Source organism: Ascaphus truei, chromosome 2 (genome assembly GCF_040206685.1).
Source record: "Ascaphus truei isolate aAscTru1 chromosome 2, aAscTru1.hap1, whole genome shotgun sequence".
Lineage (NCBI taxonomy): Eukaryota > Metazoa > Chordata > Amphibia > Anura > Ascaphidae > Ascaphus > Ascaphus truei.
The window spans coordinates 181,423,408-181,440,947 of NC_134484.1; the positions used below are offsets into that span (position 1 = coordinate 181,423,408).

At 41.1% G+C, this 17,540-nt stretch overlaps 1 protein-coding gene across 7 annotated transcripts in view; it reads left to right on the plus strand.

Moving 5' to 3' along the window:
- KIF13A (kinesin family member 13A) overlaps window positions 1-17,540 on the plus strand; it is a 206,805-nt gene that overhangs the window by 151,163 nt on the left and 38,102 nt on the right. For 4 of the 7 annotated variants that reach the window (XM_075585633.1, XM_075585635.1, XM_075585636.1 and 1 more), the window contains 10 exons: window positions 1,715-1,877; window positions 3,231-3,371; window positions 6,616-6,765; window positions 7,735-7,896; window positions 11,186-11,359; window positions 11,784-11,935; window positions 12,614-12,746; window positions 12,953-13,099; window positions 14,288-14,332; window positions 15,734-15,833. In XM_075585633.1, the coding sequence (XP_075441748.1) occupies window positions 1,715-1,877; window positions 3,231-3,371; window positions 6,616-6,765; window positions 7,735-7,896; window positions 11,186-11,359; window positions 11,784-11,935; window positions 12,614-12,746; window positions 12,953-13,099; window positions 14,288-14,332; window positions 15,734-15,833 (1,367 nt within the window). The remainder of the gene's footprint in view (window positions 1-1,714; window positions 1,878-3,230; window positions 3,372-6,615; window positions 6,766-7,734; window positions 7,897-11,185; window positions 11,360-11,783; window positions 11,936-12,613; window positions 12,747-12,952; window positions 13,100-14,287; window positions 14,333-15,733; window positions 15,834-17,540) is intronic. The other 3 variants (XM_075585634.1, XM_075585637.1, XM_075585639.1) reach the window with 1 other exon arrangement.

The window sequence follows — 17,540 nt, forward strand, 5'->3', positions numbered from 1 at the left end:
ATTAAGGCGGCTGTGTCCTTTGAATTTGTAATGTAATTTGTCACTTGAAGGATGTAATGCATTGAGAGTCCTTATTAATCCCGCTGGCTTCTTGTAAAACAACATTGCGAGCGCTCATATGCATGTCATTACCCAGAATCCCTGGCTGCAGTGGATGCATTGTATTAAGCAAATGCCAGAGCGATAATTACAGGCTTTCAGTACGCCCAGTGTCATAAATGACATCACAACCAAATGTCATGTTTGTGCCCAGGTTGTGTGTTGTAACTCCAATCCTAGAGCTTTCTGTTAGTCTCTATGAATAACGGAGGCCTGAAAAACAAGAACTGGTCTCAGAATTATGATGGCAGTGAGTCTGATGCTGATACAACATCATTTGTATAGAGATGTACAGTAACTAACGTTACTGTCCCTGTTTTCAAAGGTGTATAATTTAATGTGAGATTTGACATACTGCCATTAAAACAAATGCCGGTACAAGCAAAGTGACGAGCGTCTGAGCATTGTTGAAGAAATTTTTTTATTAGGATATTGATGTGTCAACGGGGCAATAATGTGGGTTACATATGTAGCTTCTCTATTGTACATATTTATTTTAAAACCTGTTCATTTCCACTTTTAAAACTGGTGTTGTCTGCCTGTAAAATAATGTGTTTGAAATTTGTTAAAGCAGCAATACGGGTTTCACTTAAAAAAAATAATTATTATTACAGGTTTGAAGCAGGGGGTCTCCGGAGCTGAACCGTGTTGATTTCAGCTCCTAGAACCCCCTGCTTCCTGAGATATTTACCTCTGTAGGGGGCGCCGGTATCTCTTTTCAGTTTAAATGCCCCGGTCACACAGGCCAATAGGAAGCCGCACCAGATGACGTCACATCTTCCTATTGGCCCTCGTGATGGGACACATTGAAACGCTCCACTATTTTAGGCTTTGTCCCCGCTGGCGCTGAGCGCGCTCATGCTTGGAGAGCTCTGCAGGGGAAGCTGAGCGCGCTAGAAAGTATAAAAAATGTATTTACCTAAGCGCTGGTGAGCATGTGTGCAAGCGCATACCCGCGAGCAGGGACTTGCATATATATATGCAAGTCACCTCGCCAAGCGCCGCCCGCTCAGCGAGCTCAGCGCTAGCGGGGACGCAGCCTTAGGCACACAGCTCCCTGACAGCAGAGATACCGGCACCGCCCATGAAGGTAAGTTTCTCGGAAAGCAGGGGATCCCAGGAGCTGAAATTAACACAGTTCAGCTCCGAAGACCCCCTGCTTCAATCCTGTAATAAAAATACATTTAAAAAAAGTGAAACCTGTATTGCTGCTTTAAAGCTGCTTCAGTTTTAGAGAATCCAGCGCATGAATATCCAAATCTATTTCCATATAAAGTGCTTTTTTTTTCAAAGTATTATAATGTATTTATCTATGGATTGCAATGGATTATAAAGCATTAAAGCTTTTGCATTTGAAATGTTCTAGTGGTAAAAACGCAAGGACATAAAAAAAAAAAAGCTCACAAACATGCATTTTGAGATATAACATGTAATTTCTATATAAGTAGACCTCTGCTTTTGGTTTATTACTCCCCTATTTGCTGAAGGATTTAATAATACTAATTTATGGCAGTGGGAACCACTGCAATTAGTGATGACTTGCCATTTGCCTCCCCTGCCCTGCGATCAGTAAGAATGATATGTTGGTGCGTATATGTCATATTCTACACCACAGGGATGAACTCTTCAGACAGAGCATCGCCAAACTCAGAGAGCAGATTGTTAAGGCCAACACTTTGGTGAGAGAAGCAAATTTCCTATCTGAAGAAATGAGCAATTACACAGATTACCAAGTGACTCTACAAATTCCAGCTGTCAATTTGAGCGCCAACCGTAAGGTAAGGCTGGTTTAAGGAGCACTGCAATCCCACCTCATTTACAATGGAGGTAACATGTCAGACGTGTGACGGCTTTTGTACCATTGTTGATTAATTTTATAATAAGATTATAATCTTTTTAATCTTTTATGGAGGCGCTAAAAAATGTATTAGACCACTATCACGCTGAAGTTAAAAGGTGGGTCTCTTTTTAATAGTAGCCTGCAGTTGGATTTGGAGTTTTCTATTCAGTAGATATTTTGATAGACTAAATCAATGTATCTTTCAAAATGTCGCTGAAACATTTGTCTACTAGTAAAAAAAATGTAAGTGGTAGCCTAAGGTTGTCAAACCTCAGTACTGTCCAAAATCGACACCCTTACGGTACACAGGACATGCAGCCACTATAAGGAATAATGAATGATCTGATAGTGATCATAACCCCAAAGAGCACTTGGCTGGGGCACACGGGGGGGAACCATTGGGCAGCTCTCCTTGCCCTGCAGCTTCTCTCGTCATTGAAAGGGCAATGGAAAAGCAGGAGGAGAATAGCTGTGACACTGATTCTTCTCCCTGGTCTCTCTGAGCAAAGGGTACATTACAGAATGTAGAGCAATGGGCAATAGCTGCTCCCGTCTTTCACCAATCAGCACCCATGGATTGCTGGCCCTTACATTAGGCGTAGGGCAAGGAGTTGCCAGGGCAGAAACAGGTTGCTGCTGCCGTCTGTGAGTGCCAGGATTGGGACATTGACATTTTACTGGAGCACCCTGAAGCATATTTAACAATTCATCACATTCAGGAAAGTTCAAGACAAACAAAATATAGTTTGGATGATGTTATAATTGCTATTACTGGAATTTTGTTAAGTGCTGTTTAGTGCCAGCATATTATTTTATGGACACTCGCGGATTTAGATCTCATTGGTGGGCAACAAGGAGACTTAACCTTTGGCCCTCAACAGCTGGTCGCCCCAGCAGCCCCCTCTCCCTACTGCAGAGAGAGTGGAGATGTTAACGGTGGGGATCTTAGCTTCTTCCCACTCCCCGTGCTGCCTAATGACCGTGCTAATCACTAATTCCTAGTGTAAGGAGAGGAATGGGACATTATTCATCAGTGTGTCAGCATTAAGAAGCTGCCTGGAGGGGTGGGGGAGAAGCTCCTACCCATCGCTGCAATGTTGCTTCTGCTTGTGCACTACATGTATATATATATTTGTGTAATGTGCAACCTTTTCAGGACTCAGGGGTTGCACATATGGCCCTTGAGGTAAATCGTGTTGCCTTCCACTGTTTAGACACATTGGGAACCATACTGTTTTCATTTAGTTCAGACAATGCAGTGTCTCTAAAACGAATGTGATTCCTTCCTCAGAGAGGGGCTATAGTAAGTGAGCCAGCTATTCAGGTGCGGAGGAAATGTAAAAGCACCCAAGTGTGGTCCATTGAGAAGCTGGAGAACAAACTCATCGACATGAGGGATGCTTACCAAGAATGGAAAGAGAATCCCCTAGAAGTAAATACTTTTAATCCACATATTTAATGTTGTGTTGTGTATTCCTTTGTGGTTCACTAGAGCCCTTGTACACATGATGTGATGCTTGGTAAAAAAATATATATATAAAAAAATCTGCTGCAATTTTTTTTAATGACCAAACATAGTAATTTCTGTCAACACCTAGAATTTTGCAATTCTTAATACAATTTATCTAGCCTTTAGGGTAAGTACCTATTGGGTTTTAGGCATGTTCCGTGGCAAATGCTTGTTCTCATTAAATCCGTTTCCTTCGATTAGTCAATCTGATCCTAACTCTTCAGGCGTCTGTGTTTCAGTCAGCTGGAAGAAGACAGACTCGGTTAAATGTTAGAAAATTGTAGTTTTGGATCATTCTATGTTGGAATTTGATGACGAGAGTCATTTTTATATTGACCAGCGAATAGGCAGTTTAAATGGAATACAAAATGCCAAATAAACTTTGTTGGTAATTTGTACAATGAATATTATATATATATATATATATATATATATATATATATATATATATATATATATATATATATATATATATATATATATATATATATTATTCATTGTACAAATTACCAACAAAGTTTATTTGGTATTTTGTATTCCATTTAAACTGCCTATTTGCTGTTACACAGTATATATATTTATTGAAAGGGCAATGGAGAAGCAGGAGGAGAATAGCTGTGACACTGTATATATATTTATAAAGTGCGTGTATGAAAGGAACTTATAGATGGTGAAAAAATAAGTTTAATCAGTGCACTAATAGAAGCTATTTTTGGAACAACTCTGAGTAGCTGCTATGTATATGCTATAGATTTACTGCTCTGTTTGAGAACCCAGGCAAGGTAACACTGTTCTTCTTTATTGCACAAGCAAAAGGAAAGTTTGTTTTGATGCACCTCAATTTTATGACTTTGACACATTTTCTTCCTTAGACCATCTAGTTTCTAACAACTGACACAAATGGTTAGGCAGAGAGGTTTACTCCACCTCTTATAGCAGGTGCAATGTACCCTGTCACATTGGTGATGAGACACGCCCTAAAAAGAAATAAAACAGAAACTAAATAAAAAATTAAAAAATGGTCTGTTTTACGGAAAACATGTTTAATTGGGTTTGTCTTGGTACATAGAACTTTGACAAAGCGCTGTCGAGATCTGTGAGGACGTCACACGAGTGTGTTCATAGCACTTCACAAGCTTTCCGCAGAGCAAGAGGCTGTTCACCGGGGCTCATGATTTGCTACACAAGCACCCGCACGGGTGTCAGGAAGCGTCTGGTGACCGCCTCTGCTCAGCAAACACTAGCCCCGCTATTTGGCCTCCCGGGGTGGTATTCCCAGTTCCCCTCATTCGGGGCCTCCGTTCAAAGACAGTAAATCCATGCTTCCACAGCTATTACTATAACTGTAGTATAACTGTAACTGTTCCATACTGGAAAACGAGAGGTAACTCTCAATGTATTACTTCCTGGTAAATACATTTTATAAATAAAAATAAATAAATACTAGCACATCGGCACTTATCCGCAGTGTCTATGTGGGATTTGTAACTCGGCACTTAACTGCAGCATCCTGATCCCTTGGCAACTCATTGCAGCAATAGATCTCGACAGATCTTTGTCAAAGTTCTATGTACTTCTATGTACAAACCCAATTAAACATGTTTTCCGTAAAACAGACCATTTTTACATTTTTATTTAGTTTCTGTTTTATTTCTTTTTAGGGCGTGTCTCATCATCAATGTGACAGGGTACATTGCACCTGCTATAAGAGGTGGAGTAAACCTCTCTGCCTAACCATTTGTGTCAGTTGTTAGAAACTAGATGGTCTAAGGAAGAAAATGTGTCAAAGTCATAAAATTGAGGTGCATCAAAACAAACTTTCCTTTTGCTTGTGCAATAAAGAAGAACAGTGTTACCTTGCCTGGGTGCTCAAACAGAGCAGTAAATCTATAGCATATACTGTACATAGCAGCTACTCAGAGTTGTTCCAAAAATAGCTTCTATTAGTGCACTGATTAAACTTATTTTTTCACCATTTATAAGTTCCTTTCATACATGTACTATATAAATATATATACTGTGTATATATATATATATATATATATATATATATATATATTATATATATAATAATCAAAAAATAAATAGATGATACCGTTCTGTGGCTAACGAAATGCTTTTATTTGTGCGGGCTTTCGAGATACACTGATCTCTTCTTCCGGCGATGTTACAATGACTGAAGCAAGCAAAAGGTATACTTAAAAACAGTGTCTCTTGGAATGTTATCTGTGCTGGTCATTCCCCCGGTGTGGATGTGTTTTATGGCTGGAAGTGTCAAAAGGTTCCTGAAAGCAAGTGATGAAAGAGTGTGTATGTGTTCAGTAAATCCTTTAGCTTCATTTGAGTGCAGTACAATGTGGTATCTTCCATATTTTCATGTAGAGGTATCAGTACCGTGTTAGCCGAGCTTCAATAATCAAATTGTAACATCGCCGGAAGAAGAGATCAGTGTATCTCGAAAGCTCGCACAAATAAAAGCATTTCGTTAGCCACAGAACGGTATCATCTATTTATTTTTTGATTATTGAAGCTCGGCTAACACGGTACTGATACCTATACATATATATATATATTATTCATTGTACAAAAAGTAAAGTAGGAGGTTGTTCACCGGTGCTCCTGAGTGTTACACAAGTACCCTCGCGGGTCTCGGTAAGCGTCTGGTGAACTCCTCTATTTAACGAGTATTTGCTGTGCTGACTTTTTTCACCAATGCAGTGGATCCTGACACATAGATCCTGCGTATACCAAGGAGTCATAGCAATTCTGTCTAGCGAAAGCAATTTAGGATATTTTGTCTGTATACTGTCCACCCTCATTCTGCTGGCCGCGTTACCCTCCACTCAGGCGGTACTGTCTGCAGTCCCCCTACATAGTTAATACTAATCTTAGTTCGGGGTTAACCCTCATGTCCAATTTCTTATAGGGTTTAACATATTATTCCTATGCATAAACCTCAATAGACACTCACTCCCCCGTGATATCTGTTTCCATACAGTGAGTAGATAAATCTTTTTGTACATCATACAGGATCTGCTTGTTTGACCTGAGAGGGTTTTTAGTACCCTAGTTCACCCTACCTCCCGCACTGGTTGAGCGGGTGCCTACTTTGTATCTAGATAGGACGTGCAATATTTTCATGGTGTTGCTTATGCTTTTCTTGCAGAACAAGAGACTTCTTTATAAGAAAGGCGACCCTTTTTATGAAGCTCAAGAAAATCACAACTTGATTGGTGTGGCAAATGTCTTTCTGGAGTGTCTCTTTTATGATGTTAAACTCCAGTATGCAGTACCTATCATCAGCCAGCAGGGGGAGGTAAGAATTCAAATCTGTATCTGTGCCTTTAATCCAGTGTTTGCCAACCTAGAGGGGGAACTAGAGCAGGGGTGCGCAAACTGGCGGGGGCACAACATTTTCTGGGGGGGCATGGCGTTTACAGAGGCCCTGTGCTCTTCCCCGCAACATTTAAATTAAATGCCTGGGGGAGCGCGCAAGGACACTGTAAATCCCTTACCTTGTCTCTGGCGGCTTCTAGCAACACATCGCCATGGTAACGCAGTGTCAAATGACGCCGTAACGTCACGTTGCGTCGTGACGTCAGAAACCGCGGGGGGAAGCGGGCAGTTGGGGAGAGCTGGCAGGGGGGCGCAGACAAAAAAAGTTTGCGCCCCCCTGAACTAGAGGGGGCTCAGAGTGACATAAACACTGGGAGATTATAAAAACATGGAGGACAGGCAGTAGAGGATAGAGAGTCAGAATAAGTGAAAGGACAAAAGAAAGCTGCATCTACAGTATAATCCAATTATTCTAGTTTTTGTTTACAATACCATTTTGTATTCTAAATGGGATATATTTGGAGGAGGAAGGGGGACAAAGGCAAAACGATTGTTTATGGGGAGGAAGGCAGTGTAGAGCGGAGCCTAATCTCAACTTGCACATTGTACAGTACCTGTGAATGCTTCACTTGTAGCTTTTACTAGCTCTTGGTTAAGGTAATTGGTCAATTACAATGACTTTTATTATACCTACATAGATAATATACATTGTGATCCAATCACTAGCCCCAGACACCTAATTCATTATCCACCAGTCCCGCTTTTCCACCTTATGCTGTCGTTGTCTCTCTCTGGGTTTCCCAGATGAAGTGCACTCACCCGAGAGTATTTCTTAAAAAAGGAAACTTGTGCAATCATCAAAGTATCCTGCAAAGAATAATGTGTCAGGGCCTGAAAGGCTAATGAGAGCATGTTCTGTCCCCTGTGCCTACACGGTGGGTGTGTTTAGGTTGCGGGGCGACTTCACATTGAAGTGATGCGGGTTACGGGAGTTGTGCCGGAGTGTTTAGTGGGTGATGACTCTTCGGAGAACTCCAGCGAAAGTGGGAGCTTTGAAATCATAGACAACAGCGGGGAAATCATCCACAGGACAAAAAAGCTGACATGCCGGGTGAGTACATTCACTGTGAAAAGTAACTGCACTGTAACATGGGTGGTGTGTATGTAGCCAATGATCAAAGTCTTGAGGGCATGTTTTAGGATTAATTTCTATGGCATTTTTTCACTCCTCTTTCTTTGCAAGTCTTTGGCGGCATTCAGTTTGCTGTATGTTTGTTTTAGTAAATTGCGAAATAGTGCATGATTTATTATGTGTGTGCTGCACATGTTTGTATTGTTGTTTTTGTTTGTAACTTGTGAAGCCAAGCCAGGAGACTGAGGTCTGGTTAGTGTAGCGATCAGCCTTTGTGCTGTACCATGTCACGGTGTACATTTTCCACAGCGTAGCCTGACCGGGTCCAATTAATATATAGGGATTTGTGCAGAGTGACAGAAGGAGGAGTAGACAGAAGAATTAATCATCTTTGCTGTCAAGGTTTATTTATAAAATATTTTACCAGGAAGTAATACATTGAGAGTTACCTCTCGTTTTCAAGTATGTCCTGGGCACAGAGTTAAGACAAATAATACACGGTTACAAATACAGTTACATAATGAGCAGGGTATACATTATATACAAGACATTGCATGCACAGTTAAAGATAATTTGTATTATGGGCGTATGAAACAGTTACAGACCAGATTAAAATGTGAGACAGCCTTAGATTTGAAAGAACTTAGACTGGTGGTGGATGTGAGAGTCTCTGGTAGGTTGTTACAGTTTTGGGGTGCACGGTGATGCATACAGTAGATGGATGTTATCATGTAGGCTGGGATTCAAAGTGGTCTCAGTGATTTTATAGGGTTGCCAGGTGTCCAGTATTGAACAGGACCTGTATTTGGACACTGTCCAGTAAAAAAATGAGAGGTAATACCGGACATGTATGTGTCTGGTATTATCTCTCTGGACGTAGTGAGCTGACTATCAGGAGGAGGTGTCAGGAGCATGGGGTTAGGGCCAAGGAGAGGAGGAAACAGCATGGAGGAGTGAGAGGTGAGAGGGGTGTGTGTGTCTCGAGCGCTTTTTTGGAGAAGCCACCTGGCAACCCTACGACAGTGAATGAGGAGAGTCAAAATTGTAAGTTCTCACGTCTACTGTTTGTTCTGAGGAAAACTGCATAGCTGTTGTGATCTTCTGTTAAAAATGTATTGTTAATTTTTAAAAGTTGCATCATACGTTGTCAAAATGAAAAGTTAACATCTATCATTGAAGAACTCCCATCTGCTCAAGTCGTTGTGGAGAACTGAACACACAGATGCATGGGCTAAATCAGAGGGCCTAAAAACCTTCTGTGCTGTATGTGGATGTAGCATTGGGCTTTCCTGTCTTTTGTTGTATATATTTGGCCACGCTCAGTAGCACTCCTTTTCACACGCACACATACACACACACACACACACACACACACACACACACACACACACACACACACACACACACACACACACACACACACACACACACACATAACAGCCGTGTTAGTCTAGTTGTGATAGTGCAGAATAAATGAGTGTATGAGTATATGTGTATGTGTATATATATATATATATATATATATATATATATATATATATATATATATACACACACACACACATACATATATATATATAAATATATATATATACACATATATGTAGAGCAGCGGTGCGCAAACTGGGTGGTGCGCCCCATTGGGGGGGTGCAAGATTATGTAGGGGGGGCGCGGGCTGCGTGTGGGGAAACCTGGGGGCGGGCCAGAAGCTCCGTGCTGAGGCTGCTTCTCTGCTCTGTGTCTTGCAGAGGGGGCGGGGCCTTGCTGCGGGGGCGGAGCTTTCCTTCCCTGCACACAGACATCCCCTCCTCCTCCTGTATTACCCATCCCAGTTTTCAGCAGCATGGGGGAAAGGAGCAGGCCTACAGTAGTACTTCCTCCCCCAGGTGAAAGTCTGTGACTTATGATTGTGTGTTGTGCGTTGTGATTGTGTGTGGTGTGTGTTGTGATTGAGTGGGTGGTGTGTGTGTGTTGTGCCTGTGTTGGTTGTGATTGAGTGTATGTGTGTGTGGTTGTGATTGATTGTGTGTGTGTTGTGAATGAGTGTGTGTTGTGAGTGTGTGTGTTGTCTGTGTTGGTTCTGATTGTGTGTGTGTGTGTTGTGATTGTGTGTGTGTTGGTTGTGATTGATTGTGTATGTGTTGTTGTGTTGTGTCTATGTTGCTTGTGATTGAGTGTGTGTTGTGTGTGTGTATTGTGATATTAGTGTGTTGTGTGTGCTGTGTGTGTTGTGATTGAGTATGTGTGCTGTGTCAGTGTTGTGATTGTGTGTATGTGTGTTGTGATTAAATGCAGCGGTGCGCAAACTGGGGCGCTTCGGGAGACAAAATTGATTTGAAGCGCGCTCAGCAGCAGTCAATACACACACACACAAACACAGCCACACAAACACACACAAAAATACCCCCCATCCATGCCCCCCAGCTCGTGCTTGCAAAATTATGCAGGACACCCTGTGCTCATGCTTGGAGAGTTGGTGATGTCACCGCTTTCAGCGCAGCGTGGACGCAGCCTAATTTTGCCAAGCACAAGCTGTTGAAATATGTAAGTATTTAGACATATTTGTATTTACATTGTATACCGTTTAATAAAGGTTTTTTTTTCATGTGATTGATTACATCAGGCAGGGGGGGGCCGAGAAATTTCATGGATGAAAAGGGGGGCTCGGCATAAAAAGTTTGCTCACCCCTGATGTAGAGTATATCTTGAGCTTTAAACAAATCCTCGATAGCACCAACTCTGTATTTGCATTTTTATTTTCACAGTATACTTTCATTTAAATAGAGCGAGGTAATTGTTTATTATATATGTAGGATTGTACCTTTAAGTATGTGGAACTCTGAATTCTGTGTGCACAGACCTGCTGTAAAGTAAATCCTGTCTAATTCACTTCCCAGGGTGATTTAGCCTTTTTTCACCTCCTCCTAAATGGGGATTCCAGTGTCGATTATGTGACATTCTTTAATTTAGACTTCAGTCTCCCTCACATTTTACCATCTGTTCACCTACATGCCAGGCTGACAAGAACTACTGTAGGCTTAACATTAGAATAGCTTCGTAGTTTGGATGTAAGAATTTGGGTATTTTGTGAACTCGTTGACTTTGAATCTACATAAACTCAACTTATTAGATTTAAGTCTGTATTCCATTTTTCACATATAAAATTAGTCAAATTTCACTTCTACAGTTAGCTTGTAAGAAGAAGAAAACTTGCTGATCTAATTGGACCGTTATTCAATTTGATGTTTTGCTTTCCACTCTTTCCAGGTCAAAATTAAAGAAGCAACTGGCCTTCCCTGGAACCTGTCCAACTTTGTCTTCTGCCAGTACACATTCTGGGACCAGTGTGAACCCACTGTTGCACCACCAATGGTCAATCCGGACATGCCCTCTCTTCGAAGCAAAGACACTCAGTTCACTGTTAAATTTGCTCATTCTAAAGTAATTGCCGTTTTTATATATCATACAATTATTGTTCTATGGAAAACAAATGCATATAGGTTCTCCTTAGTATTGTAAAACCATATTACAAGTGGCATTTCCAGGCCATGTTTTGAGTCCACATTACAATTGTGAATAAAATGATCCTGAACAAGGCAGGGGTCAATTCTGGGCTTGTGTTCTATATTTATCTAAAAGCTCCAGTCTCAAGGGACCATGATTTTACAATAAGGTGACAACATTAAGGCATCCAACAAATTGCATTTTTTTTAATGTTGGTTTCAATCATCGTGATAGATATATTTCTAGGATTTTTAATGTAACTTCAATGTATTCCTGCTTTGCCGTTTTTTTAAGCTAAACCTAAACGTGCTGTTAAGATATTGAGCTATGTGACTTGAACACAACATATCTCTGTTTTCAGGATTACGTGGTAATTATTACAGAAGAGTTTTTGGAGTTTATTTCCGAGGGAGCACTAGCTATTGAAGTTTGGGGCCACAGATGTGCTGGAAATGGCAGGTCCTTGTGGGAGATTGATTCTCTACGCGCTAAATCTAGAACACTACGGGACAGGTCTGTGCACTGTACAGGACTTTGCTGGCAGCTACATATTTCAGTACAATTTGTTTGCAGAACGTGAGCTTGCAACTGTTGGCACAGCTAAATACAGATGTTGTATTAATGACCACATGAATGAAATGCCAGTGTAGATTTTTCCCTTCTCCATCTGCGTTCACATGGGATAGCTCCCAGGGTAACGTGTTACATGCCTTTGTATATTTGTATAGGAGACGTTCATTTATTTGTAGTTTGTAAATGCCCATTTGGGTTCCTCTGTTGTATTTCTAATGATATTTATAGATTAAAAAATATATTCATAGTCGAATATTAACAAACAAAAAAAACATAACTGGTTTGGAGTATCCAATGTTTTCCTAGTGAATTCTTGCTGGTATAGATTGAAATAATTTTAGGCGTAAGAAATACTTATTTTACACAACAAATAGAGCAGAGAAGTTGTTTCAAACTCATTTTTTTTGTATAAACATATTGTTTCCTTCTTTATAATATGTGGACCACTTAACATCTGTGTCTTTTGTTCCTAAGAATAGGTAAAAATGATTTCAGTAAAATATTGTTTGCATTACACGTAACCTGTTCATCATGTAATAAATACCTTTTGCAGCATTGCAATAGGTGCAGAGCAAATACATGCAAAGTGCTGATTTTGACTTTTCGCTTGCTTTCCAGGTGGAGTGAAGTGACTCGCCGAATAGAAATGGGGATTTCTGTACATGAGCTTAATGAGAGCGGTGAATACGTATCTGTTGAACTGCATCAGGCAAAGGATCTGAACACTGGGGGCATCTTCCAGCTCCGACAGGTGAATGTTTTGCTTTTACTTTTTGTGTTGCACAAGCCTGGATGGTTTTGAATACTTAACACACATATTCCCAGGTAGCTCAAACTCCTACATCCACCGCATCCATAAATATATATTTATGCCAAAATGAGTGCTACTGAGCGTGGCAAATGGTTTTGAATAGTTATAGAAAAAAAAAAATCCCTATTTATTTTCCTTTTGGTTAGGGCCATTCTCGGAGAATTCAGGTGATTGTGAAGCCCGTGCAAAATTCTGGCACCTTGCCCCTCATGGTTGAAGCTATCCTTTCTGTCTCCATGGGCTGCATCACTGCCAGATCAACCAAGCTACAGAGGGGCTTGGACAGTTACCAGGTAACTAATACACATTTATATAAGTTATGGTGGGTAAAAAAAAAAATGACAAAAAACATCCACCGTACAGCATACAGCAAATACAAATATCACTTGTGAGCACATTCACATGTCTCAGACAGATCTGCAACCTGGCTTTTCATCATCATCATCATCATCATCTCTTGGCATACAGTGCTCCTACTGCAGCCAGGGATTCTGTGTAAGGACATGATAATGAGCACACAGTGTCACCTTTCACTTCATGTCCATTTTAACATGGACCCCTATAAGCATATGCCTGACGTAGCATTGTTTGCTAAGCGATAATGGGGAAAGACAGGGTTGCAGACCTGTCTAACAAATGTGAATGTGCTCACAAGTGATATTTTTACTTACAGGTAACCAATAGAATGATGAGCTTCACAAAAGGCTGCACAATACAGGCTGCAACATGCAATACCTACAAAGCTACTGAAATGACAGACGGTAGTTCAGATCCAGACCTCATGTGCATTTTACTTGCGTCCAGAAAGCGATAGAAAGCACAGTCGCATACTTACACCGAGGGAGAGAGTGATAGTCAAGCAGAAATATACAGATGAAGGCACATGCCAATAGTGAGTAGGTAACAGAGAGAAAGGTAACACATACAGACAAGGCAAGCAGGAGACCTGCACTCAAGGAAGAACATTCAGGGAGAGACACTCTGAATGAACAGACAGGCAACACGTGTATAGTGAGAAACGCCACTTTGTGTTCAGCGCTTTCTGAATACACGGCAAAGTTCTAGAAATGCAAAGAAATTGTCGCGTTTAAAATGAAGCAATACAATGTGACTGTGATCCTATTAGTTTAAGGACACTATTCAAATGATCACTGGCATAAAGTCTTTAGAAACAAAAGGCTGCTTGATGTCGCTATAATTATATTTGGGATGAATACAACAGACGCTAAATATGCCTGTACTCATTTAGCACTTTTCTGTGTTTCTGTTTCTGCAACATAAAACCTCAGAATAAATGTTTCCTATCTCTTACATAAGGGCTAGTAATATCTTAATACATATATCCTCCTCTCTATATTTGGCATCGTGTTTAATATACCTTTTATATTGTCTTGCTGGTTTGGTACAACTGTTCCTTGCTGTGTTATTATGTGAAGAAAGCAATGCATGTCCTGTTTACCAAGTTTATTCTCTCCTACCAGAAAGATGATGATGATGATGGTGGTGATGATATGGATAGTTACCAGGTATTATTTCTGCTGCTGCTGCCGCTGCCGCCAATCTCGTGGCATGGAACACAGCTCTGCTATGTGCTAGGAAGTTGAAAGAGGGGGAGGAAAGATCATGGAGCTTGGCAAAGGGCCTTAAAACCACAGCTCACTAGCTTTTAACCAGACCATCACTTTGCCATTACGCTCACAAAATGCCACGCAGTGTAGCACCTTTTACTTGTATTTGACATAAACTATGTTTTGTGCCTTGCCAAGTGGTGGCATCACAGTTTGGAAATACTACAATTATAAAATGATTCTTCGTTGCCCAGATAAGAAATCAATACCCTTACTCTATGTGGTAACTTAACAAATGGCCACATGGAAGAAAGGAGCAACACTGCTACCCACCCTTCTCTGCCTACCCTTAATCTATAGGTTTGGGTCGAAGAATATCAAATGATGCATATTATTTCTTCAGAAGGTGATTGGTTTATTAAAATCAATTATCGCCTTCATTTTTAACGTACACGTTTCTAAACGTTACGGGCATATTTTTATTTAGTAGGTGAGATTTAATATGCACATTCCTGTTTAAGAACTTCATACATTGAAGTAAATATTTCTATGCTAAATTCACTATACAGTATACGGTACTAACTTTTAGCGGCTGACTTTATTTTTTGATGCTTGCTACCACTTCCCGTCAGAGACCCGTGTCTCCGAAACACACCCACTCTGGCACAAGGCATGATGCATGAGCAGGTTTAATTTGCATGGAAATGTGTATTTATGAATGAAACTTGTCAGTGGCACTGCTGGTGATCTTCGCAAGCAATGGTATGCAGCGCTAATGGTGAAATAATAATAAACCGTTTCTCTAATCGCCTGCAGGCAAGCAAGCGGCAGGCAGGATATAATACCTTCCTCTTGCCATTAAACAGTTTTCTGCTTCAGTGTTCTTCTACTCATGTCTGGCTGCAGACTGCTGTAAAGCTGTTAAGGAGAATGACTGGGTCATGTACACCCTTTGGGCACAGCAGAAATACTTATGTACAAGGAACTATATTCATGCACCTACAATAGCTTTTGTAATGTGTTACCGGCTCCTCTTGAATTCGTTCAACAGAAACAAGGCCCAAAAACCAAAGTTTGTACACGAATGACCCAGTAATTCCCAACTTTTAACTTTAAACTTTCTTGTCCTTAAAACTGAGATGTTTTAAAATGATTAGCTCGTATATTTGTTTTTTTTGACCTGTTTCTGAACACAGGTTAAACAGGATTTGACCTTTTTCCTTTGTTTGGGTTTTATTACAGCAGTAACGTGAGACTGTTCAATGGCATCACTTGTTTCCTCCCACGCAGTCTGTGCAGCACAAGGTGATCACGCTTGTAACCTCTTTATGTGAAAATCATTTTCTTTCTCATTGCCAGGAGGAAGATTTGAACTGTGTGCGGGAAAGGTGGTCTGATGCACTAATAAAGCGCAAGGAATACTTAGATGAGCAGATTCAGAAAATCATCAACAAACAAGGTTTATATGTAGATAAAACTGCAACTAAGTTCTGCACCCAAACACACACTTTTATATACACACACTTTTATATACACACACACTTTTATATACACACACACTGTTCTATACAAACACACACACTTCTATTGACACACACACACACACAGACACACCATTCTAGATGCGTGCACACACACTGTTCTACACACAGACTATTCTAGACACCCACACACTCAGGTATGTATACCTAATACATTGCTTTATGTACATGCACAAATATTTATACTCCGACACAGGGGCGGAGCTATAGCCCGGGTGCCCGCGCTCTTGGGGGGCCGCTCTCCCCCCCCGGTCGGCGGCCCATCTCTCTCTCTTCAGATAGAGACAGGCTTGGGCGGGTTGGAGGAGAGCGGCGGATGCCGGCTGCGGTGTAGAGCTGATCACGGAACAGCTGGAGGGAGGAGGCGAGAAGGGCTTTCTTCCTGCTTAACCACTTCCGGGCAGCAGGTGGCGCTGCAGAGCACTTTATAGCTGCTACTCTCTGCATCTCCCGGTTCCGTGTGTGTGTGTGTTGGTAAGTGTGTGTGTGTGTGTGTGTATATGTCTGTGTTGGTAAGTGTGTGTGTCTATGTTGGTAAGTGTGTGTGTGTCTGTGTTGGTAAGTGTGTGTGTTGTGACTAACGCCCCTCTTTTGTAGCGCTGACATCTGTCTGGGACCTTCCCGACACAGTCTTCTAGGGTTAATTATACAAATAACAGGATCATACAAAGCATTACATTGTTTAACTCAGGCTTCTGCCTGCTTTATTTTCATCCCAGTAAGGGACTGCAGCTTTAACAGGTGAAGGCAGGAGGCACTCAGATATTAACCTTCAGCGGTTTACTCATATCACTGTTATAATATTTCCATCCAAAAATAAATCATATAAAGAAATCCTATCCCATTCAGGGATCTAACTACACAACAGAATCAGCCTCTCTAACTGCTGCTGGGCCAACTAACCTGGTTCCCCAGCTTAAAACAATACCCTCTCACTTAGGGTCACTAGACACAGCATACAGTCTTTACATACAGCAATAGACATTTGTTTGGCTTATCTGTTCGTGGTGGGGAACTCGGTTCCAAGTGTCCAGGCAAATCTTCTGGTACTGCGATACTTGAAGGGGGCGTCCTCCCTGAACTGGATGCAGGGGAGCAGCGATACCCCCAGCCTCCAGGCTCTAAGAAGAGAGACTGAAAAGCAACCCTCTCTGCTCTAAATACCTGTTCTAGTGATTAGGAGAGCAGGTGAGGGAGAACTAGACACATTGTAAACTGTGGTCTGGATTTTCCATCCACCAGCCTGAGTAAATGTGAAGCTGTGGAATGGATAATTTTGCACTATTCCTGCACTTTCTGACCTAAAACCGGGCAGAAAGCTGCCTAATATCTTTGGACTATGTCACAGTGTATGTGTGTATGTGTGTGTGTATATGTCTGTGTTGGTGTGTATATATATTCGGGGACAGTACAAGGAGCTTTCAAAAGAACTATTCATCCCATGGGCAGTACAAAGGACTCTGTGCCATCAGTTAAGGTTGGAGGAAATGAGATTTCACCAGCAACAAAGGAAAGGTTTCTTTACAGTAAGGGCAGTTAAAATGTGTAATTCATTATCCATGGAAACTGTGATGGCAGATACAATAGATTTGTTCAAAAAAAGATTGGACATCTTTTTAGATGGA